The following is a 27,119-nucleotide window of genomic DNA, read 5'->3' as shown; positions in this document are numbered from 1 at the left end:
CCCGCCCCGGCGTGTGTCAGCCGGGCCATGGAGCGGCCGCCGCCGCCCGCCGGGCCCCGGGCAGCACCGGCCGCGCCTCCGGCACCGGCCCGCAGGGGAGGCGGCAGCGGCGGCGTGCCCGCCGGCAGCGCCCGGCGCCGCTGGGCGCAGTGACAGCGCCCCCCGGCCGCGCCGGCCCCCGCCTGCCTCCCGCCGCCTCCCGCCGCCTGCGATGCTCAGTGAGTGAGGACCGGCCCGGGGCCGCGGCCCGGGGCCCGCGCGGGGGGCGCGGTGGGAGGGCCCGGCGGCGGGAGCGGGGCCCGCGCGTCCCGCGGCCGCCTCGTGGCGGAGGCCCGCAGGCCCGGCCTGGCCGCGGCTCCCGGGAGGCCGGGCGGGCAGCTCGGCGCGGGCGCGGCCCTGGGGCGGCCCCGCTGCGGACGGGCCGGGCGCGTGCCCTGCGCCCGGAGCTCGCGGGGGCCTCTGCTCGTGGTACCCTTCTTTCCCTTGGAAAGTGCGTGGGTCTAGGGAGCGTCGTCTTATCGCGCCATCTCTCTTCCCTTTTCTTTTTTTCCTCCTTTTTCTTTCTTTTTTTTTTTTTTTTTTTTTTTTTTTTTTTTTTTTTTTTTTTTTTTTTTGATACTGACAGGAGAAGGCTTTAACTTTGGCGTCCCCTCAGCGAGCGCTCTCCGGCCCGCAGTGGGGCCCCGCAGGCTCCCGGCGCTGCTGTCCCCCGGCAGGGCCCAAGAGGCAGCGGAGCCCGGTGCCGCGGCCCCGCTCGGCCCGGGAAGGGCCCGGGAGGGGCCCGGGGTGCCGGAGATGCAGCCGAGGCGGTGTGAAGCGGGTCCCGCAGAGGGCATCGGTGAAGCGCTGCTTGGCACCGCCTTGGGGCCGCGGGGGGGTCGGGGGGAAACAATGTGGAATTGGCAAAGCGTCATTCGTGGATGGCGAGCCACATCTCGGTCCAAATGCAAATGGATTCACGCTGTTTTAAAATCACAGCTGTTCCCTCTCTGCCTCTTCACATGAATGCCACTGCTCAGGCAAAAGCCTTCTCCGTTATTCCTGCTATCCTATTTAACTATTTTGCACCGCCATTCTCTCCAAGTCAACTTGTCATGTTTACTCGCTTATTCTTGTGAATTGCAGCTACTGCATGTGGTACATCCCTCGGCTCTGAGTTTATGGTTATCTTTGTATCGGTTTATCCTTATCTCATTTATTCTGAAATTTGGTCCATTTCAGGTTACCCTAATGTCACAGAATTAAAAAATGGAGGCCTATTATTGTTGGTAGGCCTCAGATTCCACCTGTGGTGATAAAGGATAAAAGATTATTTTTTGCTGTTCACAACTGAGGCCTGAGACAAAGTTCTTACTAGAGAATATTCGAAAGATGCTTTTGTTTTATGCTTTTATTGGTTTGGTGTTTTTTTAACTTAGCTCTCTGATGCTCACAGGTCTTTCCTCGGTCTGTTGGAAGAAAGAGACTGCAGTCCCAGTGGCAGCACAGGAATATTGAATCTTTAAAAGCAGTGTTTCCACTACTAGTATTTAAGCTCTTTTTAGTATGTCTGTACTGGGATTATTTCAAGGCCGTGGAATCTGCCTGAACCTGTACCTGAAATGTAGCATAGGCGGGAAAATAATTTCCTTGGCCCAGTGCTTGGTTCACAACTAATTTCGAGCTTTTCCAGGAAGGAGGAATTTGGGATGTGTTTTGTGTTATTAGCCTCCACTCTGATTTTTTTTCAGTGGTTTTTAGTTACTCAGAAAAAATTACCTTAACCTTTTTTCAGTGCTCCAGTTTGGAACACTGCAGAAGATGCTGCATTGTAGCTCTGCAGTCTCATAATGAGATATCTCTCTTTCCTTATGTATTTTGCTTATCAGTAAAATTAGTTAATAGCGTTAGTAATTATTATTCTCTTTGGCTGTTGGAAGAGAGTGAGACAGCTGGGACTTCTGAACAATTGCTTCAAGCTTTATGCATTTTGTGGGCAGGGAACTCTATATGCTTTCAGTTTGCAACATATTTTGGAGATTATCTTCAGTTATGGGAGCTAGAGTCTTAACATTGAAAGTTAATTGAAAGTAAAAATGGCAGGCTTGTCCTTTTAGCCTTTAAATTCTGCATCATTGACCTGTTGTGAATTGGCGTAGATTGAACCAGGCTGAAAGCATTTTGGTAGGCCATCTTTATTTTATAATACACTCTAATTTTGATAAAGGGCTCAATGAAGAATATTTGTAAGAGTGTTGGTTTTGCTCTTCCACTTTTCATGAATGCTTTTCCTGCCTCGATGACATTGTTCTTTGTAATGCTGAGTGTGAAGTATAAAGGCGAAGTGAAGGAAGAAGCAAAGAGCTGAAATTAGAGTGTGGGTGACAGTGTGTCTGATGCCAGTGAGTGTTTCTTGGTGAAGATGCATTTCCTTATGGTAGTTCCTGTTGTATCACCTGGGAGTAAGGAAAAAAATCTCCTGAGATACTGCTGGTGGCATCCCCTACTGTGACTGCAGGGGGTACTACATAGAGGAGCAAGAAGCTGTACAGATAGCATCAATGCTTGAGTATGGACCTTGGTAAATCACTTGCACGTGAGTCTGTGCTGCTGGCTGAAATGCAGAATGGTAACAATATATTGTGAAGCTTATTTAAAGGTTTTTTTGGAGGGTGCTAAGTTACTGGTCCATCCTTGTGTCCACTCTTGTTTGTGGTCTCGATAAGAGTTCTGTCTTTCCTACAGTTTTGTGCAGCAGAAGTGTTACATTTGAGACAATGTCTCAGATATAACTTCTTTAATTGCAGGGAAGATGAAAAGGAAGTTTGCTTTTGAAGTGAAAAAAGGTGTTGAAAACTTTTTGGTTTAATGGTTCTATCTGGAAATGCCTTAAAAACTCCCACCTGTAGATGCCTCTTCCCCACCCTCAACAATTAGTTAGCCTGTGGGAACAGGTGTTAATCTTTTTACTGTTTTCACCCAAGCACGTGAGTTTGCAATTCCACGTATCTGTTGAAAGTGAACTATTGCTGAAACCTTGCATCCTCATCCACTTGTACCTAACTTCACAGAAGGGCTATTGTTCTAAGAAGTGGAATAAGCACTAAAGTGTGCATGGGTATTAGAAATAACTTACTTGCAATAATATTTTTAAAGCTGTCCTTTTGGTAGAAATGATGGCTCTTACAAAGGGAGGAAGGGCATCCTTGTCTCTCTCAGAGAAGTTATGTTTCATCAGATTTAGCTGCTCAAACCAGGAAGCACTAGCACTCAGGAAACATTCATTCATTGTTAGAGGGGCTGTAAGGTGTTGAACTATCTCCAGGCAGACTTTACCTGCTGTTGTGATAGGGAAAAAGCCCTGTGGCTTAGTTCTGCTTTATTCAAAGCCTTTTAGGTAATCTAAACTTTTGTGTAAAGTCAGTGGCTGTTGTGAAGGATTGGTGCAGTCAGCGACACCCCAAATGGCAAGGGAGCTATTGCATTCATCTTACTGTGTATCCTTTATTACAAGCCAGGGGCTAAAAGATAGCATGAGGCTCCTTTTGATTTTGTGGTACTTCCAAGTGGAGGTTGTGAGGATGGCTTCCTAAATGTGTGTTTTAAAAAACCTTCAACAGATTCTTTTAATTTCAAGCTTTTGTAGGAGGGAAGCCTGGATAGGTCAAGACAGGTGACAAAGACTTTTAATTTCCCCCTTTTTTTTTTCCTGGGGATCTGAGTGCAGTGCCGGAAGTCTGGCTCTAAACTTTAAGTTCAGCCAATAAGCTATTGCTTCTTGGACTCCCCAAATAGATTTGCTACATAAAGCATTATCTTTCCAAAATGTCCATCTTTGTATGTTAATTTCTCATTCCACTGAATCTTCTGACGGTTTTTTTTTTTGTTGGTTGGTCAAGCAGAGGAACCAGAAAATGACTGAAGATTATTCAAACTGCTGCTGTCAGAACTCAGCGGGGAGGAGAGACATTCTCCTTTTATAAGCTGTCTTTAACAAAAATGCTTCACCACTGCAGGTTTAGTCCAGAATCCTCAAAACTATTTTTGATTCCTCTGTGAAATTAGTATAATTAGGCAGTAGAATATCTTCAGGGGTCTACAAAATGTCTTGTTAGGCCATAGTACTTAGAGGCAAATCCCTGAAGGTTCTGTTTTGTACTTAGCAATATGGAAAATACAGTCTAAGTTGATCTCAGCTTACCCTGTAAGTCTCATCACCTCTTTCTTTTCTTTTGAGGTCATGAAACGCGTACGCACAGAACAGATTCAGATGGCAGTGTCCTGCTACCTCAAGCGCCGGCAGTATGTGGACTCAGAAGGTCCCCTAAAACAAGGGCTGAGGCTGTGCCAGACTGCTGAAGAGATGGCAGCTAATCTCACAGGTAATCCTATCACATTTTCCATGACTACTTGGCAGAGTTGTGAGCATGTGTGTTGGCAGCTGTATGAATTTGGCTGCACATATGGACATTTCTCCTTTTGAAATTAAGAAATTTCTCACTGTTAAGTTCACATGAATGATGAACTTTTGAAGAATGAAAATGTGGGTAAAGTGTAACAAGGTGACATTCATAGTCAGTGAAACACCAGGCTGAAATACTATGTGAGGGTAGTGGAAAATACATATGTTTTATCCCAAATAACATGAAGTCTGATGAGTAGTGGAGCTTTGGAATCGAGAGGAGAAGAATCTAGATGAGAAAGGAAGTAAAAGCAGGAAATTCTGTTGTACCTTTGTACTCCAGCAGAGTTATATAATGTGACATTAAAGTGATAAGTGATTAAAGTGATTTTCTGGCATAGTCAGCTTTGTAGTTGTGAGGAGTCTGCTCTGTCATTTGGGGAAAAAGCCCAAAACCTTCAGTGGAGGAGACAAGGCATGCAGGGAGATAAGAGATGGAAGGTGGAAGAGATTTTCCACCTTTAGAGTATTTTACCACAGTTAGCCATGCAAAGATGAGTGACCTGAAAGTGAAGGAGGAAGTCTAGGAGTACTCCCTCAGTGGCCTGGTGGAAATTGGACAATATTTCATTATTTAGAAGCTACTTATCATCTTAGTACTTTTCATTTCCTTGGTTTTTTCAGCCTAACAATCAGAAGTTTATTGCAGTCCTTGAAAAAGTACTGGGGAAGATGGGGAAAGAATGAAACCAAAGTTACCTGCTTAAACTGAATTGTTTTTCAATGGGAGATTTTACGTGAGAAGTGGGTAGGAAGGTCAGTGTCAAAACATGTTCAGAATGTGAAACCAGGTGGATGAGGAAGACACAGAAGTGTCTGAAGAAGTGGAGATGAACTGGATTATAAGACCTTGCATGAGCACATGGCCTCATGCAGAAAAAAAAATACCAGTAAAGAGAGTGAATGACTGTGTGTTTGGGTATTGTATTTTTTACTGATCTTCCACCAAATGTTGCTACTAAGTTTCATATTAGTCTGTGTCCTTTTGCTAGTGTGCGGGTTTTGTGGATGGTGGTTGAGAATTTAGTCATCAGTTTTCATTAGAACTGAAAATGGGCTGCTCTCATATGTTCAGCTGCTTACTACTTCTTGTCAAACGTGCTTGCAGTGAGTTGTCAGTGTGCATGCTGCAGTTCCATCAATGACTGTTAGAAAAACAGCCCCGAGCTTGTTACTGAATCTGACAACAGATGCTGAAAATACTTTGTGCTGCGGTCATCTTAGTTTTCCAAACTGAGTAAAAACTGAGCAGATTGTAAAGCCTGCAGTGCTTTATTTTGGGGAAAGTGATCAAATGTGGTTTTTTCTGAAGATGTTATTGCTTTTTCCTTAGCAAACCTTGTTTTTTATGTTCAGGTGTTTTGTTTGACTTTTAAATTAACTAGCCTGTGTGAATGGGAGATTTGCAGGGGACCTCGGAAGATGATCTGATCCAACCTTTTCTGTAGGAGAGGTAGCCCAGATGAGATTATCTAAGATTCTGTCCAATTATATCTGCAGTAAAATACAGCAGAGAGCTTCCTTGTAATTATCCCATATTTCTCTAGAAAACAATGTCTGAGGACAGAGTGAGTAACCAAGGAACAGGTTCCTCTAATACTGCCCATAGCACTGTTAGCACATATGACTAGCTGAAATACTGTACAATTATATATAATCACACTCACCTAAAATAGAAATCAGTTGCTGTTGCACAGCATTTACAGTAGCCCTGCATTTGTTAGCTGGAAGCAATTCTGCTGATAGCCAACACATGAGACCAGGAGGGTACTGTCCATATCCCTGAGTTTGGAGTGATTTCCTTTGAATTTCCTATCAGGTTGCATAGCTGGCCATGCTTACTGGATATGAAGGAACAGATATTTCCAATAAATGTTCTTATGACCACTGGGGAAGGTGGAAAAGAAACTGTGGTAGGTTTATTAATGTATGAGAAAGATATAGCCTGTATTTTATTTCTACCAGGTGGAAAATATGCATGAAATTTTACTCTTGTTTTGGAAAATCAGTTGACTTCTTGATCCATTTGGCATTTCTCATTGGTTTAAAGTTTTGGGAAGGCAAAAAATAAGAATTTGTTAGAACTGTCTGGTGTGTAGGTTTCATTTACCATTTGCTGGGTGGGAATGAAGTCCAGCATCATTACTGAAAGAATAGGCCATAATGGTTGCCCAGTCAGACTGTTTCAGGACAGGTAGACAAAGATATTACTCCACTTTCTGAAGCATGAAGCTTAATTTTGGAATTAAGTTGATTATGCAGAAGAAGTTGTGGCATGGAGAAAGTATATCATAAAGTCTAGGCCAATGAGTTGTGCTTGCATACTATGAGCAAGGTGGCAGGCCACTCCCATTCCTGCAGAAATGACGCTACCAGATCTCTGTGAAGAGTTGACTGTTAGATGTAATCCTGTAATAGCATAATAGACAGGCCCTCTTATTCCTGTATTTCTTTGCTTTTACAAAGAGTTGTATGGGTGACATTGGAAACTGTCACTAAGTATTCTTGAGTTACAACATATGCATACATGCAGTTTACTTTCTCATGCTGGATATTGATTATATTCAATTTTACATCCAAATAGAGAGAATGATGAGCTCAGCCCATTTCTGTTTCAAAAGCTGAATTCAGCTCCTCGTCAAACATACCTCTAGTATTTACATAAGCTGAAGGAAGGTAAATCTGTCTTACCAGAGAGAGGAATGGGGGAAGAGCAGTGACAGGCTGCCTGTGTACCAGGTGATGATCTCTTTCTAATTAGAGGCATTGAGATGAGCTGGAGGCTGGCCTATCTCTCTCTAGTGTGTGAACATTTGATAATGTTGTTTATAGACTTCCAGGGCTGTCAGACTTGTGCCTCTGTGCATGAGCCAAATGCTGGAACAAAAAGCCCCCCAATCAATCAGGAGTAGAAAGGCAGAGGATGGAAGGTGGTGCAGTGCAAGGGAGACTGAAATAAATTGAAGTGAAAGTAATAAAAATAGGGGGTTTGGAAGGGGACAAGAGTTATGATTCGGAAAAAAAAATTGGAAAGGAAAATAGTGAATGTCCTTGCCCTCTTGTGCTCTGTTCAGAACAGCAGAACTTGAGTTTCTAAACACTGGTATTTGCATGTGCTTGGGGTTTCTAGATGCATGTCTGTAAACTTGCACAAAGTCCCCTGCTGATTCCAAGCTGTTAGCAGAGCAGCAAAGGTTTGGTGCCAGAGAAGGAGAAGCCAATGCACTTTCTGAACAGTTTTACGGAGTCTGGTTCTGAAAAACAGTCTAACACAGTCTGAGGAGACTTAACAACTGGGTTTGTGGTCAGTTGCCAGCTACCCCTTAACCTAAAATCCTCAGGGAGGAGGGCACATTTTGGTTAAAAATTACAAAGTGTTTGCTTAGAGATTCAGTGTTTTCTCCACCACCTCTGTGAGACTTAATCAATGGTAGTGATTATAATTTGTTGTAAATTGCAATGACTGGGATGAGAAGTTTGAGAATCTGAAGTAGTGTCTCTTTAGACCTGTTTATTATACCTAGGGGGACTCACTGAAAAAGAAACTATATTTTGGAGAAAGTTGTATGTTGCTTATCTTTTCTGAATGTAAAGTTGTAAAACCACAGTTGTAAAACTTCTAAGGGGTCTGTGATGGTTGTTACTCTGAATTTGTTGGGAATTTAAGGTTGTATTTGAGAATCTGAAAATATGTTCTGGGTGGAGCAGGTATGTTGCTGAGATTTTTGGGATGGGTTTTGGATTTCAGTGTATTTTCTCATGATCTGTCTAGGTGGCTAATGCCATGTTTAGATGCTTTGGACTATGTCATACCTGGATGATTTCAAGATGAAATGTCATCTGAGTGGATGCATACCTTGGCTTTTATGAGGAGCTTTGTTTTCAGACACACATGTAAAAATCCTTAAATCCTCATGTAAGTTGTGCTTTTTTTTATTTCACAGTCCAGTCTGAGTCTGGTTGTGCCAACGTCGTGTCTGCAGCTCCCTGCCTGGCGGAGCCACAGCAATATGAAGTACAGTTTGGACGATTACGCAATTTTCTGACAGGTAAATCAGGAAGCAAGGAAGAAGAAAGTAGCTGACTTTTTTGTCATTTCAATGAGTAAAGGGCAATATAATAAAATTAAAAATCAAGTCTCTAATTTCAGTAAAAATAGAATTTTTTTTGGTTGTTTTCTGTGTGCTGACTAGCTTTGAGTTTTGTAGATGACTGGCTCTTTGCCCTTCCTTATTCAAGCTTTTGGCCTTTGTAGATCTTCTAGACAACACCATATTTATACAGGACAGGAAGGAAAATTAGTGTTATATGTGAAAGGCTGAGAAATTAGTGTTTTATGTGAACTGAAAAATGACTGTACTTCTCTTTCTCCTAAGATTTTTAATTTTATCCATAATTGGTTTGTTTTTATACTGATCTGGATTTTTAAGGGAGGATCTGTTCCCATAAGTTTAGCTGTACTGCCTTTGAGACTGAAGCAATACAGTGAAATAAAAAAAAATTTTACTTCCTAACAATGCAGAAGACAAATCATGATTTTTTTTTTTTTAATATAATTATTCGATAATTTTTTTAAAAGGTACTCCTGGGAATGTCCTTATTTCTTCTATAAGTCCCCAACATAGGAAGAAGAAAGCAGATAATATTTTAAAAGAACAGTACCAAGGAAAGCAAAGTTGTCACACACAACATTTGTCCAGTGTAGGGATTTGATCCCAGTGTGCATAACATTGTATTTCTGATAGTTTTGGAAGGGAAGGGGGCAGGAAGGCAAAGGCAGAAAATAGTGAATTATTGAACAGCAGTTCAATACCTTTGCATTTTAGTATTTGAAGTAGATGGTTTAATGGATTTTTAGAAGTATGATGGCTCTGTTCAGTGCTTGGTGAAGTGCTTGCTTAGTGCTTGATGAGGCGCTAGGTTTTGGTGTTCCTAGGTTTTGGTCTTTTTTGTCCCTCTTGCTCTAGTTTGGTGTCTTACACACATGAACTACCTCTGTTTATTCAAGGGAGTAGCTTCCCAACCAACCACAAGGCACAGCAGGACACTTCCCATTTCTGTGATGCCTGCCCCACTGAGGAGTAGGCAGGGGACTAGTGACATGGATTAACTTAACTGACTAGTCTCTAGTTCAACCACCTGCTCAAAGTGGGGCAAGATGGGTGTTTGATCAGGTTGCTCAGAGCCTTTTCCAGTCAGGTTTAGAAAATCAAACACTCTGGAGATTGCTGTGCATCTCTGGGGCCCTGCTGCAATTCAGTGAGAATTTCCCTTTCAGCAGCTTGCCTGTTGTCCTTCTACTGAGCACCTCTGAGAAGAGACTGGCTCCTTTTCCTGTATAATGTCCCACTGGGTGCTGGAGGCAAGCAGTTGAATACCCCCTTATTCTTCAGGCTAGACAGACCCAGCTCCTGTAACCTCTTCATATGTTCCTAGGGAACGTTTTTTTTGTTTGTATTTCTGCCAACTTCCCATCTCTTCCCTTTTTCCCCTACTGCAAAGTGAGGTCCTTCTTGTTTCATTTTTGGACTAGTGCACCTGGAGAAAAAAGACATCTGCTGACTGCTTAGAGCTTTTACTGCATGCAGGCCACTGTTTTCATTGGCTTTGGCCCACTTTCAGTGGGACAGGAAGGAGAGTGATGCTCAAGTATGCAAATATATATGTATACACTGCACACCACACATATGCTGTACTTACTCCTGTAGAAATGAGAGAGAGGCACAGGGTGAGAAAAACAGAGAAAGTCTGGAAGAGTGCTCAGCATAAAGGAAAAATTACCTAATGGAAAGGGAGAAAGAGAACACACATTGGTGAGTGGCAGGAGAGAAGAGCATGTTGAAAAACAGCAATGCCTTTTGCATTTTGAAGATCAGCAAATGTTGGAGGATCAGCAGTGCCTATTTGTTTTCCAGTAATTTGGACCATTTGGGCCTGTGGTAGTAGCTCATTGAGGCCCTGTTTGTTGCTATGGTGTTCGGCTGGGCTCCACTCCTCACAGCTCCCTGCAGCTGGCAAAGAGCCCCAGAGAAGCTGGGGAAGGAGGGGTGGAGCTGTTGCCCAGATCAGCCTCTGCAAGGTACAGCACAGCCTAATCGGGGTTTGTTACACTGTGTACTAGGAATTACTGCTGGGATTTGCCTTGGCAGAGAGAGAAAAGCATGTACATGAGCAGGCACAGAAATAAAACAAGAGCACAGCATATTGCAGTACATTTTGGAAACTGTAGCTTCCTTTCCCCTGAAGACAAATTAGTTCCATCCAAAGCACCACACTCACGTTTTACTGAAGCCAAGACAAAAAAAGCCACCAAAGCTCAGGCCAGACAAGCTAGGTAAATAATTTTGGCTTAAAACACTTAGAATGTTCTTTTAAATATAACTCAAACATTTTAAAGTTCATTTATCACAGTAAACAAAGGGTACAAAGGGCATACCTTTTCTTTTGAAATAAATAGGGAAAATTCAACTATCATGCATTTTATGAGGTGGTGTATTATTAGCTGTCCCAGACATGAAAAGGGTTTTGAAATCTCTGCATTTTGTCCTGACACTGATGTGGCAATCTCTGTTGTGCCTCCTTTAGGTGACAGAAGATGTTTGCTTAGATTTGCCAACAAACGTCTCTTTTTTTGCTTGCTCTCCAGTGTCACTGTCAAGGCTTTTTCAATAGTCATCCTTGCTCTGTTCTATTCCCAGTAAGAAGTGGTTTGAGAAGTCATTCAAAGTTTGTTGTTGTTTTTTTTATATAGATTCAGATTCTCGGCACAGCCATGAAGTGATGCCTCTTCTATATCCTCTCTTCGTCTACCTCCATCTGAACATGGTCCAGAATGGCCTAAAAAGCACAGTGGACAGTTTTTACAGCCGCTTCCATGGCATGTTCTTGCAGAATGCCAGCCAGAAGGATATCATTGAACAGTTGCAGACTACCATGACTATTCAAGATATCCTGTCCAACTTGAAACTCCGGGCTTTTCTGGACAACAAATATGTCATCCGCCTTCAAGAGGACAGCTACAACTACCTTCTTCGCTACCTCCAAAGTGACAACAACAACGCCCTGTGCAAAGTCCTGACCTTGCACATTCACCTGGATGTGCAGCCTGCCAAGAGGACTGACTACCAGCTCTATGCTGGTGGGAGCTCCTCACGCAACGAGAGCAACGGCCTGGAACCCAGCGACGTGCCAGCTTCCATTCTGCAGAACGAGGCAGCGCTGGATTTACTGCAGGACAGCATTAAACGTGTCAAGGACGGGCCTCCTTCCTTAACCACCATCTGTTTCTATGCCTTCTATAACACGGAGCAGTTGCTGAACACTGCAGAGATTTCACCAAATAGCAAGCTGCTTGCTGCTGGGTTCGATAATTCGTGTGTGAAGCTGTGGAGCCTGCGCTCCAGGAAGTTGAAATCTGAGCCCCACCTTGTTGATGTGTCCCGCATCCGTTTGGCTTGTGACATCCTGGATGAGGAGGTCTGGATACCCTTTTTTCCCCCTTCTTCTTCTTCTGCTGACCTGTTTTGAGCATGATTATTGAGTATCTAGTAATGTCTTAGGGAACACTGAGGCTGTTGCACAAGCTGTCTGCCTTGATGCACACATTTTATAATCTGCTCTCGTCCTTGTTTTTCCCTGAAGTGTTAGTAAATGCCAAACTGAGGCACAGTCAGTCTGTGCTTAGGTCAGAGTTTATTAGACTTTGGTGTTGGTCCCCTCCCTCCAGCTGTCCTTGAACAGATGACAGTAGGCAGGCAACCTAGAAAGAACAGGTGACTAGAGAAGGCTCCCTTCCCTGGGGAGCATGGAGCCTCCTTTGGGATGGGAAGATGAAACAAGGCAGTACAGACAATGAAAACACAGTGCCAAATGAAAACTAGAAGGAAAGCAGCTCAGAACAACCAGGCAGAAGGGTGGAGAGAAGGGCAGAGACACAGGAAGAGGAATATACAGGCAAAGTAAGGAAAGAGCTGAAGAAGTCTGGTCACGTGTGTATGTCCAAAAGTGTGTTTCAGGTATCACCTTCATTTATCAAAGGTCAAAAGTTACGGAAAATTATGCAAAATGTCTCTGTTAAGGAATCTGAAGTGTAGAAACTTCAGAGGCTTCCTACTTCAGAGTGCTGGAGACAAGGACAGGGATGTGTGTACTTTCACTTCATATGCAGTGCTAGATGGCATCTTCAACTTGACCTTTTTTTTTTCTTTCTAGTCACACCCTTCCTCCTCCCTCTGCACAACTGCCCAAGTAGCAACTTATATCTGGTTAGAGATCATACTTTGTCTCTTCTGTTGATTATTCACTCTTCTCCTTAAAAAAAACCTTATTTGTTCTTGTGTTGAGTGTTTAGCAGGAGAGACACCCTTTTTTCCACTGTTTTTTCTTCTGAAAAATACTTAGTGGCAAGGTTCTATTTATTTTGGAAGAGTGCCAAGAGCTTGGTGTATTCAGGGATCTGTGATTAGGGATTACTTTGTGAAACAGCTTGAGAAAAGAGGCAGATATCAAGGTGAGACAGCAGAGCAGCATGTTCACTGCTTCCCAGGTTAACCCTTTTTGCAGAGTGAGCAGGTAAGTGAGTCAGACTAGCCCAAAATGGAGCTATGGACTTGTTTTCATTATAAACTGCAAGAGTTCATAGGCATGTAACTGTGTATTGGCCCTCATCGAAACCAAATGTCAGCAACCTGCAACAGAGGAGAATTTGTCTGGTAAATCAACAGGTCACTTTCTTTGGCTCTGTACCATGGAAAAGTGAGCAATTGCCAGATTGTCAGGAATGTATTAGCTTTCTTTGGCATGTAATCATAGTATTGTACATGTATTAGGAGATGGCAGTAGAATCCTGAAAATGGCTTTTGTTGGCTATTTGATGTTTTGTGTACCCTGCAGTTTTTGTGCACAGGGCTAAAGCAAAAAACTGGTTAAAAACCACAGACCAAAGTCATCATTGCCCTGAATAATTTTCACCACTGACAGAAACAAATAGTGACCTGAGCAGGAGTTCAAAGTTGAGGGAGGATACCAATACCAGCCTGAACACAAACTTGCTTACCAAATGCGAATGGAAGTCCCTTGATTACAGGGAAATTAACTCAGTTATCTGGGAGCCCTAAGTGAAAATACACAGGCACCCACAGCATTGCAGGTGGGAACAGGCCAGCACTTGCTTTGATGCCATGGGAGAGGAAGCCAAAGATACCAAGACCAAACCAGACTACTTTGGCTGGGCTGCAGATCAGTGTGAGCAGGGGCTGTATTTCAGATTGTCATTGCAGTCTGATCAGTAGCAATTCACAGGGATAAAGCTGATACAAACTTCGATGAAAAACAAAAGTTCTGAATGTGCTTTGACCTTATTTCTGTGAGTTCTGTAGAATAACTTGTGAGGATGATGTTAAAATTTGGTTTGGTTGATTTCGGTATTGTATAATTAACTTTGGATAATGCCTTTAAATAGTAATACATTAAATAAGTTGTCTTTAGCCTGGTTTTATATTTTCTGCAAGGAAACAAATCCTTCCTTTTATGAAGTCATAAAGGCCTAAAATCATGCTAGTTTCAGTGTATGTTGTTCAGGATGGCACTAAACCTATTCTTTTGGGTTTATTAATTATTTTTGTGAAGGGGTATGTATATGTATATTAATGAGGTTGAGACTTAGCAAATGTGTTAGAACAAGATTTTTTTCGTAGTGCATGTGAAGCCTTTGTGTCACTAAGGTCAAAATCATCTTCTAGGTGCAGTTTTACTAAATTTTGCTCAGTGTGGTGCTGCAGTGTACTTCACTAGTGTAGTCTTGCTTCTTGCAAATAAGAGAGGCTTATTATTTTGGGATACAGTAATTCTGTTTTCATTATAGTAGCATCTCACAAATGCCCCTTTATAGTCTCTCTTACTTTGGGTCCAGTATAAAAATGGAGTTTTGTAGCTGTACAAATGGATGCATTGTCTGTCTCTTTGCAATTTTACCATGCTCATTTCTGGTACTCCATAAATCAACATTGGAAAATAATGCTCTGTTCCTAACCACAATAGTGTCAACCTTTAAATCCTGGGAAGACTAAGACTTGACCCCATTTAGCTCTGCTTCTAAGGTACTGCTTTTAAGTGCCAATGGTCCTTCAAATGGTAGTGAGTAGGGATGATGCAGACACCTTGTTTGATGGCAGATGGAAGGGAATTCTGGAAGGAGCAGTAAAAAATGTCCTGCCAAGACAGCCATCCTTCCTCATCATTCCCTGCTAAGGATCTCTGCTATAGGCAGATAAGAGATTTTCCCTTTTGACATCTTAAGAGTGCTGCAGGATGAGAGATGACAATACCCAGGAAAACCTGTTACTAGTTAGAAGAAAAAGGGAAGAATGTGAGATTATGGTTTGTTTTTCTTTGAGACTGTCATTGTTTTTTGAGACTTGATGGCTGCACTTGCAGCTGCCTTGCTAATCTGGTCAGCAGACTAACTTGGATGGGAAGGAAACTGAAAAATGTGGTGACTCAGAAGCATTATAGATGTACTGTTTTCAGTGAGCTGTGACAGGAGTGTACAGTTGTGCTAAGTGAGTGTCAAACAGAAAGATAAGATTTGCTACCTGTGGCCACATAGGAGTGTGGGTTTCAATGCTGCAGAAGGTGTTGTCAAATCTCCTGATACTGTAATTCAAGGAGGGAAGAGGAGGTGCTTGCAGACAGCCCATGTAGCCTTGTGTTTGAATGCACAAAATTAAGTACTTGGACTTGCAAAATTTGCAGAAAGTGTAGTGTAATATACTGGCAGCTTGAATGGGCTTCCACTGGTAACTTGTGAGGAATCTTATGGTCATAATTAAATAGTATAAAATGCTGCAGGTTCGCCTTTTATGTGGTAACACAGCCTAGAGATGCTGTGGATTCTAGTAAGCCATGCTCTATCTGAGGTAGAAAAGCAATTTGACTAAGAATGGGGCTTTGCATGCCAGAGCCTGCAGTTTCTCCCTGCCTCACCTCCATAGCAGAGATGAAGTTGGCTTCCAGCTGCATCATAAAGCTCCCATGGGCACTGTCATGAAGAGAAGCAGCATTGCTAAATATGGCTCACTGCCTAGCTTGCTGCCTACTACATATCGTGCTGTTGAGGTGGAGAAAGGCAAGGAGATAGCCAAGTCAGAGTTTGCTCACCTCCGGCGTGAAATTTGAAACCACTGAAGGAGCAGCACTTTCCCAGCTATCGCTAAATCTGAATCCAAACTGTCTGTGGGACCTGAGGTCAGAGGGGTGGGAGATAGAGAGCTGCTCACAAACACACCGACTTCTGCTGCTCTGACTTCTGCTGGTTGTCAACAGTCCAGCAGCCCTGGGGAATTGGGTTTCCTCTTGGGGCAGGAAGTGCTCCTTCTGCAGGAAATGGGCCAGTTCAAGATGATAAATATTAAAGGGGCCGCTCACAAACAAAAGGATGTTGTGTTGAATTTGATGTGCAGAGATTCTGTGAATGAGTGTTACTGATTCATTACTGAGGAAAAGTGACAGCCCTGAGGAAGGGTGCACCTTAAGCAAGAGTTATCTTGCACTATCAGTGAGACCCCAGCTTGTCTCACTCAGGCAAGGACATTTGAGATCTGTTGAAACCTGTGTAGTCTGTAGCCTTAGTGTGTCAAGAGGTGCTACCCGAGCAGGCTTTTAGAGACTCTTACCTTCCATCAGGAGATTCCTTTAGCTCAGCCCACTGAATAGTCTTTAAACACAAAAACCTTCATTTGTTGACTGTCTGCCTGGTACTTAAACAAGATAGAAAGGTCTCCAGTGCCAGCATTTTTGTGATTGTTCATCTTCTCCTTTGCCAAAATAGATACATTGACCTAAATAAGCTGCATATATTTGCTATTTTTGAAGGCTCTTCTTGGAGGATGAGGATGTGAAAGCATCCTGATGGAGCTTGCAGGGAGAAATAGATGTTAGAGCCTTGCTGGGTTTCTGTTCACATGCAGAATTGAGAAAGAATGTTAAGCAGACAGCTTGTCAAATATGCTTTGTCTTTCCATCTCCTGCCTTTTGTTTAAGACATCTGTGATTGTTTCCCTCTACTGTGAGATCCACTTCCAACAATGACAACACAAAAAGAGTAGATGCCAAGATCAGTTTTCAACATCTTAGCCACATGTTTTTGTAGAGTGGATAGACACTGTGCATATGTTTTTAGCAAAAGGAAAAATGTCATTAAATATTTTTTGCCCTCTGTGCCTGCAGTCTCAGGTTAAGATGCCATCCGGACTGAGCATAAGGCTACCAAAATTAAAATAATGCCTTTCTATAAAGTCTTGTCTCACCATCTCTTTCAGTATTCACTTAGAGAAATGCACCAGCAATATTTGTGTCTAGAGTTACACAAATTGTACACATCTAAAGTAAATAATCTAACTCCTTCTGTATCAATACCCTCCTGGTTTCCTCATGGATGTTTTTATGTTTATTGAATGGATAAACATGCTTTCCTTCATTGTTTCTTTTTCTACTTCATGACCAGGAGGAAGAGGATGACAACGCAGGCACAGAAATGAAGATCCTGAGAGGACACTGTGGACCTGTGTATAGCACGAGGTTCCTTTCAGATAGTTCAGGACTCTTGTCTTGTTCTGAGGATATGTCCATCAGATACTGGGACCTGAGAAGTTTTACAAACACTGTGTTGTACCAAGGACATGCCTATCCTGTCTGGGATTTGGATATTAGCCCCTGCAGCCTGTACTTTGCCAGCGGCTCCCACGATCGCACGGCAAGGCTCTGGTCGTTTGATCGGACGTATCCGCTGCGAATATACGCGGGCCACTTGGCGGACGTGGACTGCATCAAGTTCCACCCCAATTCCAACTACTTAGCGACGGGCTCCACGGACAAAACCGTGCGCCTGTGGAGCACTCAGCAGGGCAACTCTGTGCGGCTCTTCACCGGGCACCGGGGCCCTGTGCTGGCGCTCGCCTTTTCCCCCAACGGTAAGTACCTGGCATCGGCAGGCGAAGACCAGCGGCTGAAGCTGTGGGACTTGGCATCAGGAACTCTTTACAAAGAACTGAGGGGGCACACAGACAACATAACCAGCCTTACTTTCAGCCCTGACAGTAGTTTGATTGCTTCAGCGTCGATGGACAATTCGGTTCGGGTCTGGGACATTCGGAACACTTACTGCAACGCCCCTGCGGACGGGTCTTCCAGTGAACTGGTTGGTGTATATACCGGACAGATGAACAATGTACTGAGCGTACAGTTTATGGCCTGTAATCTTCTCCTAGTGACTGGAATTGCACAAGAAAATCAGGAACATTAATTTTGCTTTCTGTCTTAGGGAAGTGGGTGGTTGTCTTGAATGCCAGAGTCCATTGCAAGCTGAGATTACTGACTGTGAAACACTTCTCTTCCTCTGCCCTCTTGAAAGGCATGTTCAAAGTGATGCAAATGCTTTAAGATGTCACAAAAATGCCTGTGCTGTTGAACAGAATAAGGAAAAAAAGGAGGGTTGATGAAAATACATATGCATTCTAATTTTGTACTTGTAGGAATGGGAAAAAGGGGAGTAAATCCAGTAGCTTGGGGAAACTGAAAGCCTGGCCCAGACGAGTAAAACTGCCAACCAGATAAGCTGGTGACCTGCACTTAAATATCCTTCATTGATTGATGGGCGCATCTTACCTACTGTTAATTCGGCTTGAGTATGTGGAGAACTACTGGCCCAGTGGTTTTTGTTTTGTTTTGCTTTTGCTTTCCTGGTATTGCAGAGGACCAGCATTTTAAAGACTCTTCTATTAAAAGAACATTGTGTATTTTCTACAGTAATAGTGGTCCTAAATACTTAAGCTCCCTATAGAACTTCTGGAATATTTTGGACTAAATAAGTAGAAAATACTCTTGTTCTTTTCTTAGTAAGGGTGAGAAAATCTGACCTCAGTTGGGGCCCATCTCTGCATTGTTGTTTGGATTTGGTTCCTGGTACTAGCTGTGATTATGTATATTTATGTTTCATTAATTAGGAAATTTTCTGACTCTGGTTGCACTGTGTTTGAGGATAGGAGGACAGTGGGGACAGAGTGGTGGCTTTAAGGATAATGAACAGCTTGCCTTGTCTGGAGGGAGGGCACCATAGAATGGTAACAGCCAAGTTTGGACTCCTAATGCAAACAGGGCATGGCAACCCACCACTGCACCTCACAGAAAGATTTCCATAAATGGAAGTTGGCAGTCTAGGGAAAGGGGGATGAGGAGAAACACACAAAGTGACATGGGAAAAAAATAGTATTACTAAATTATTGTGTGTACACAGAGGCAGCTCTGCCAGTGTTGGATTTTTCTCAAATGTTGCAATACCAGTTTCATGAACACTTTGTGAGATAAATCATCAGCATTTACAAGGATCTGCAGAAAAAGCACGTTCTAGTTTGTCATTCTGAGAGATTAAATATTTCTGCTTTCTGGAAAGAGTTATTTTGTATTTTGTTTTCTATTAAAAGCATTTAGTTTAAAAAGAAAACTAAAAATTGTTTGGTCCCTTTCTGGGAAGTTTGCTCTCACTTGTATGAGAACAAGAGGGCAGCAGCTTCCCCTACCCTGCTTGAGCCAGATCCAGACTTGGAGGCTGAATCTGGTGGTCTCATTCACCTGGTGCTGTTTTGATGTCACCCTACTTGCTTTTCACAGAGCTGATGGGACACATCAAGGAATGGGATATTGATACAGCTTTGTAGGTCAGCTGATACATATGTGAAGGATCTAGGTACCCCCCTGAGGTTAGCACTGTGCACCAAAAGGCCTGATTCTGTAGCACTGCATGACATTTACCTTGTGGTTTGATCTTTCGAAATGCCTCTTTCAAGCAGATGTCTTCTAGACAGGCTGTGGGTATTAAATGATAATTCCCATCAATCTCCCTCAGCCCTTCTGGATTTTCATGAGAAAATTCCCTTGAACATCTAAACAATCTAAGAGTTCAGACAACAACTCACATTTATTTTATTTTGCATTTACAAAACAGTAAACTACAAAAATCTTACCAGAAAAGTGTTGACCTTTCTGACATTAACACCAGCATGTGCTGCAGCTCAGTGCTGGGAGTACCAGAAACCCCTCTGTACACCTGGAGTTGAATGGCACTGCTGATCTTCTGACAGCTGCTTGTCAGAAGCTTGAAGCATTTTAACAATCCTAGACCTGGATTGGGCATGTTGAAGAAAAATGTATGGAAGATGGTTGAGTTGCTGATGCTTTGTGCTGTGCAGGTCTCTAGAGAGACCTCCTTCAGCTCTGTTGAGCCAATACCACTCACCAGACCAAACATGGTATTCTTCAGCCTGCAGTACTCCCTCTAGCTGTTTTGAGTGGTTTTGCTTGATTCTGTAGATTCTAGCCCAAAGATTTTATTGTGAAATGACTGTTTTGGCTGAATGCCTATGTGAATACCCAGGAAGGATATGGCCCACCAGTGCTCACTGGAACTCGTTTTGCTGTTTGTTGCCATATGTTCTGAGCAGTGTTTAGATTTGGAGCAGCTGGAGTTTTGGTCCTGAAGTAGTGCAAACAGCAACCAAGAGGGGAGGGGAGGGGAAAGAGTAGGGGTGGAAATAAGAACAAGATGAGCAGAGAACAAAGTTTCCCATTAACATCTTACTTCTACAGCATAATTAAGCGTTTTATTTATTACTTTTTTTAAATTGCTTTGGTTGCTCTGAAGTATTGCATGTAGAAGGGACAAGAGTAAAGAGACTTCAGAAGCAAATCCTGTTATATGCACATCGACTAAAAGATGTAAAAGTGATTTCTAAGTAGTTGGAAAAACAATCACTAATTGCGTGCTTCAAACCTATAAATAACAGTGTACTATGTGGAGAGATTTTGGTGCTCTTTGAAGGAAGCTAGGAAATAATATAGACTATAAAAAATGTCTGCAGTTGATTGACAGGCTGAATTTTAAAGCAGAATTGGGAGGCAAGTATGAGTGGAAGGAATACCATAAAGTCTAGCAAAATTTGGACTGTAGTCTCTATTAGCTATCTAGTTCAAAAATAAGTATACTTGCACAGACCACTTTCTATTTTAAATATATACCAAAAACCACAAAAGCTCTGAAGTTGACATAGTTAACATCAAATTATGATGTTAAGAAACATCATAGCAGGATCTTGCAGCTTGTGTGTCCGTGTGTAACATAGTTCTCAGTTAGGTAACTGGGTCCTCCTTCCCCTGCAAAATTTTTACTTCATGTGCCTTCTGGATGATGCACAGGGCACCAGGCACTGACTGCATGGTACCAGCCAGTGGCTGTCAGGAGATACTCAGAAAAAGAGGACAGCAGAAATGGACAGCAGTCCTTTCATGGTTTACACAATCCTGTCTTCTCACAGTTAGGTGTGCTGGGGTCTGGGGTTTGTTTTAATAGACCCCTGGCTCTACAGGCTATGTAGCTGCTGTTGCATTTAGTTTCATCTAAAATAGACTCATCTCTTTTATTAATGAGCTATATATTTGTAGCTTCCACAGTTTGCTGCAGCGAGGAATTCTACACCTTGATTCTATGAGGGGGAAAACAATTTCCTTGGTTTTGACATTTGTTATCTGATAATTTTGTTCTGTTCCCAAACCTCTTGAATTGATAAAAACAATGAAGAGCAAAACCCCTTTCCAGGGTGTGAGGTAGTCCAGAACACAGCAAAAGCTAAGGTAAAAGTCCATGCTTAGTCACTGAATACTAAGGAAAGGGAGGGGTATGTGCTGTGATAAATTGCTACATTCACCCATTGCTACACTCATTCATATTCTAAAGTTTCCCTTCTCACTTTCAACACAGGCATCTCCCAAGGGGTGTGCTGCCATACTGTTCAGTCTAAATGTCTTAATTCCTGAAATGGTAAAATTCATCCTATTCTTCCCCATTCTTGTCACTTTGTGAAAAGACTGTCTCTTAAAAATGTTTTTAAGTCTAAAAACATTTTTCAGAAATGGTATTTCCATTAACAGGTCCTTCGGGTTCACCAAGAAAAATAAAAAGGACTTCAGGCCATGTTACTAACCTTGTTTCAACACTTCCTGCCTTTTGTTAGACCTCTGGGCTCTGTGGATTCTTCATCAAAGTCCTGAAATGGCCTTTCTTCTGAGTGGTGTCTAATTGCTTATGGTGAGCCAGGCTCTAAAACTGTACCACTACAAGACACCAATGTGACAGTAAAATTAAGTACCTGGATGTCTCATGCCAATGACTATCCTGGCATGCTGCACATCAGCTATGTTTTTTGGGGTTTTTTTTAAGTACTGGATAGGAGCCCAAACTGACTGAAATAACAATGTTCACCCTGTTCAGTGTACTTCAAGTTCAAAATACTAATAAAAATTTCCTCTGGATTGGTAACTTTTTTTAACGATTTTAAACCTCTGTCTAGCTTTCTGTTTCACTGCTATACAACAGCACTGAGCAGCAGGTGAACAGAGAAGGTGATACATTCTAAGTGCACAGTTTAGGGCAAGGTGTTATCTAGTGTGTGTTATCCTGAAGAAACAGTCCTTTGGGACAAGGAAGTGGTTGAACAAGGAAGCTGTAGAAGTTATTTCTATAACTTGATACTACAAGTGTTACTCTTGCATTAAGATGAGGGTTAGGGGAAGAAGGAGGCAATTTCAGAAGCCTGCTTTACCAGTAGCCCTGATTTCCTACTTAGTCCAGGTCTTTGCAGTTCCTTTTAGAATAAAATTGTCTTTGCACAGGTTCATGATCTTTGTTGAAATTGTGGTCTTCTGTTTATGACAAGCCTGATAGCAACAATATTTTAGCATATACATATGGGGAAGCAGCTAACAACTGGGCCTTATAGCGTTCTATGCTGTACCAGAATATCAGCACATGAGTAGTGCTGCTCTGACACTTTGCCTGAGAGAAGGAGGAAGTAACTTCATCCTAATCCCTCTACCAGGCTGCTAAAAGGAGCAGGTATGCTGGGATTGCTATCCCAGCTCTGGACAATGGCTGGGAGGCAGCTCAGGAGTGTCAGGACACAAGACCAGGATCATGATGGTATCCAATTCTATTTCTTTCTATCGCTCCTTTCCCCCACTGAGTAGTGAGTGATGCTTCTGTTCACTTTGCTGCAAATCATGCATCAACCACTTACTCTGGCAGCCCTGGCAGGGCAGCAGTGGGGCTGGTCAGGCAGCTAATTGAAGTGATCACCCTGCATTCCTTGTAAATGGCCTGTAAATATCAAGCCTGGAGTTTGGGTTGGGGTGTTTCTTGTTTGTTGGTTTTTTGTTTGTTCGATTTTTATTTGCCTTTTTTTGTCGTTTTGTTTGGGGGTTTTTTTTTGTTTGTTTGTTTTTCCTGTGGCTTAAAATTATTTAACAGAAGTTGTTTCCATCTGAAAGAAACCTTTGATCTTGGGATATTCAGGGGTATCTTGAACCCTGTGACTTGAACCCTGTGAATTTGGAAGATGCCAGATCATACTTCATTTTTACACTTAGACAAGCAGGCTACCTAGACAGCAGTGAGTGCCATAGTTCTATTGCAGATACAATAATACCTCACTGAAATATCCAAAGGCTGGATTGCACATGAATCTTGGGAAGTTCCTGCAAGTGATGAATTAGGTGGACACTAAGGGGAGAAAGGCTGCTAGATAACAAACCACTCGTGCCAGAAGGTGTTTCTTGTTCTCTGGAGAGCCGTGATACTAGTACCTGTGCTCTCTGATGTCTGGCTTAGGCCAGCCCTGCACCTTGCTGTGCCACAGCCACTGATGCTTTGTAGTTCGTGGAGAAGGTCAGGGCAAATAAGGGCAGAAACTGCTGTGTGCTGCTGCAGTGATAAACTGGGGTCATGCTGTAACACAACTCCAGACAAACCAGCGCCAACTGCATGTGGAGAATGGCCATTTGTCTGGCATCCAGAAAAGCACAACAAAACTCATGTACTGACAAGTTGCCCTTTAGAACTAGCACAGATCCTTCCGGAGCTGCATGTCCTCCAACACCAGGAATCCACCAAGCCCTAAACATTTGCTCCCAGGGACTGGAGTTGTGAGTGCACATGTGACTTAGTAGTATTTTAGGTTAACACTAGCAACTTCAGCCCTTTACTGGAGTTGAAACAAGGCATGTTTGCACAGCTTTTTTTTTCTTTTTCCCTTGCTTTTTTTATTTTTTCTATTGGTGACTAGCTTAGTCGGAGACATGTGCAGGACTGCTGTTGCTTTTTGCCATTTTTGCTTAAGGTAATAGCAGAGCAATCTGCATGTGGTTAACAGACTGGAAAAGAATAGCCAGAATTTTAGGCACTCTCTTCCCCCCTGGCAACTCCACTCCACTACTGCAAATATTTAATGACCATATATGTATAACCATCTGTGAATCTGGATGTAGTTTAGTTTTCAAATATTATTTTTTAACCAAGAAAAAAAGCCTAAACCAAACTGGAGTGTAAAGCTGTGCTGCACCTAAACTTTCTGGTGCCTTTGCTCAGCATATCTCCTTGTCCTGAAGGAGGTGGGGAGTGCTTGGCTTTCTCTTTCCAAAATTATTTATAAATCTCACTTCTCCAAAGTCTCTAAAGAGAAAACATCCTGTGTTCTCCAACAGCTCTCATCCTGCAACCAGCATAGGATAGACACAAGTCTATCTGAAGCACTGTTTGTGTCTCCATGGATTGTTTTACTGGACAGAGAGATCACACACCTCAGTGACCTCTATATGCAGAGATGCTGGAGCCCCACTCTGCACACCTGGCACTGGGAACAGTATACTTCATTCAGGTTTAATTTCACAATGGAAATGTTTCATTTTCCTTTAAACAGCACTTTTGAAAGAGCATATTACGGGATTTCAATGCTCTGTTGCTTTTGTGCTGCTTGCTTCATTCAGTGCAAAGACTTTGGTCCTGAAGTGCCTGTTTTTTTCTCCCTGAATATGCAGAGAGGCTACACAACTATTTCAGTATCATGCAATAACGAAATAGAAATTTAATGTTTGCAGTTTGATATACCCCATCAGCTTTCATATACCCAACATCTAACTCCATCAGCTTTCATACACACAGATAACCTGGGGACAGTACAGGCTTGACAGCATCTGAAGCTTCGCTGCAAGACTTAAATTCTCACCTCTGCAAACTTTCCTGGGTGTGCCCTTCTGGTGGTGCTTTCACCTGTATCCTCCCCTGCATCACTGTGTTTCCCCTCTGCACCTTCCAGCACCCCGCAGGGGACCAGCACTGTGGCAGGTCTGGCAAGAACCCGACTCTTGGCATCACACCCAGGTGGAAGTCTGCTCTGTCCTGTGTCCCAGACCCATTTAATGCCCAGCCCTCAGAAGTGGGGGCAGCCAGCCTGGGGCTGATTTGGGGAACACAATGCTGGCCCCTGGGGCACACCACAGCACACAGCCTGCATGGCGTGAGGCTCCTCAGGCCACAACAGGGGAACTCACCAACCCTCTGACTAAAATACACTACGAGTGCTTCCCCTTTCGACAGCCTTGTATAGCGTTGCCTCAAAACTACACCGAGAAGTTCTCCCAGGTGGGTTGTTCAGCCTATGGCAGGCTCAGGTGTGACCTTATCGCTCTCTACAGCCACCTGCAAGGAGGGTGTAGCCAGGTGGGAGCTGGCCTCTTCTCCCGGGAAGCCAGCGACAGGACAAGAGGACACAGTCCTAAGGTTTAAAGTTGGGCATTAGGAGGATTTTCTTCACAGAAAGGGTGATGAGAAACTGGAATGGGCTGCCCAGGGAGCTGGTGGAGTCACTGTCCCTGGAGGTGTTTAAGGAACGACTGCAAGTGGCACCGGGTCCCATGGTCTAATTGACAGGGTGGTGTTTGGCCGTAGGTTGGACTCGATGATCGCAGAGGTCTTTCCCAAACCAATTGATCCCGCCCCTCTGTTTGGGAAAGGCGGGTTCGGTCAGGACGATCCCGCCCAAAGGCGCCGCCCGGGCGCTCTCCTGGCCTGCAGGAAGCGGCCATGCGCTGTGCTGCCTTTTCCAGCGGGAGAGAATTACTCTAAAAAATCTCCCTAAACCTTGGAGCGGGCACAGCCCAGCTCCACACACACCCCACCGCCCCTCCCAGGCAGGGCGGCCGGCCGGGTGCTCGCCGAGGGTGGATCGGCCTGGCCGAGCCCAGGCAGGGCCGGTCCCGGGCCAGCACCGCCCGGGCAGGCCCGAGCTCCCCCTGGCGGCCTGCGGGCCCGGCTCCGGGCTGCCGTGAGGGCGTTCGGCTCAGGGCACACGGACACGGGCCTCATCGACGTGTGCCAGCAGCCAAAGGGTGCGTGTGGAGAGGACTCAGACTCTTCTCGGTGGTGCCAAGCAATAGGACGAGAGGCAACGGGCAGAAACTGATGCACAGGAAATTCCACCTGAAATGAAGAAACGTCTTCACTGTGCAGGTCACTGAGCACTGGAGCAGATTGTCCTGAGAGGCTGTGGAGTCTCCCTCACTGGAGATGTTCAGGAACATCTGTGAACAGAACAACCCTGTGCCAGGTGCTCTGAGATGACCCTGCTTGAGCAGGGAGGTTGGGCCAGATGAGCCCCTGTGGTCCCTGCCAGCCTGACCCATTCTGTGATTTAATGTACGGTATTCAGCATACCCTCCCACTGTGGGAAAGGAGGAAACCCAGGGCTGAGCTGAGGCTGTGCAGCTACTGCCCTTGCACTGCAGGCCTCCTGCAAGGAAGATTTGTGCGAATTCACTCAAGGGAGGTCTATGCTAATTCACTCAAATATCAAGGGAAACTGTTCCAGTGGTTTTCCCAGGATGAGGCTCCGTTCTTCAGCACTATCGCTGGGTGTGTTAACCCCTTGATTTCCCTAAATACTGGGAATTCAGCTATATCATTTGCAGTAGCAAAAGACTTCATGTTTTCTTGTGATCTTTTAATACAATTTTGCTAATTTGTAGACTTCAAGGTGTGATTGTTCAAACCACTGTGGCAAACCTAGTCTCACAAACCAATGTTAATTAATTTATACAGAAGCTTGACCCAAAAATTTAAAACTGAAGTATAGGTATCCCTATACTGGGGACTGTGATGGGGAAAACAGGACAGTCAGTTCCCTGCTCTGGTTGCTGGTACTGTGTGGCCTCAGGAAAGTGCTTTCTTTTTCTTAAATCAGGTTTGGGGCAGGAGATTGTTTGGTAAAGGGTTCACACCTTGAGCAGTGATATGTGAAGAAAATAGTAATGTTAAGGGGTAGGAAGGGACCATCAAGACCATTTAGTACCAACCCCCCTACCATAGGCAGAGACACCTGCAACTGGACGAGAGCTCCACCGCAGCTGGCCTTAAACATTTCCAGGGATGGGGCATTCAGAACTTCTCTGAGTAACCTGTTGCAGCATCTCACCACCCTCACAGTAAAGAATTTCTTCCTAATATCTATCCTAAATTTCCTCTCTTTGTGTTTGAGTCCATTAGTCCTTCTAATCCTGTGGACTCTAGCCCAAGCACGGGCACATAAGGCCAGTTTATTTGATCCTGTAGACACCAGCCTGACCATGGGATCAGGCACATGGTGTATCTGAAAGGCAGCTCTCCTCTGGATGGACATTTTCCCTTGTTTGCACCAAGACAAAACCTATGGACACAGGCTGGCAAGGTCCAGTGGCCATCCTGAGATGGCCGGAGATACTGTGACCCATGCAAGCCTGGAAGGGAGGAACAGGGGAGGGGGCC

The 27,119-nt window shown here is 43.8% G+C and overlaps 1 protein-coding gene across 1 annotated transcript; it reads left to right on the top strand.

The window, feature by feature from the left end:
- The first annotated feature begins 23 nt into the window (after positions 1-23).
- On the top strand, positions 24-18,888 carry TAF5L (TATA-box binding protein associated factor 5 like). The gene is made up of 5 exons (XM_056486413.1): positions 24-218; positions 4,217-4,361; positions 8,386-8,490; positions 11,193-11,917; positions 16,944-18,888. Exons 2-5 carry the CDS (start codon positions 4,220-4,222, stop codon positions 17,739-17,741), a joined length of 1,770 nt encoding a protein of 589 aa, XP_056342388.1. The 5' UTR covers positions 24-218; positions 4,217-4,219; the 3' UTR covers positions 17,742-18,888.
- The last annotated feature ends 8,231 nt before the right edge of the window (positions 18,889-27,119 follow it).

This window comes from Oenanthe melanoleuca, chromosome 3, assembly GCF_029582105.1.
Source record: "Oenanthe melanoleuca isolate GR-GAL-2019-014 chromosome 3, OMel1.0, whole genome shotgun sequence".
Taxonomy (NCBI): Eukaryota; Metazoa; Chordata; class Aves; order Passeriformes; family Muscicapidae; genus Oenanthe; species Oenanthe melanoleuca.
This window is presented reverse-complemented; position numbering and strand designations above follow the sequence as displayed.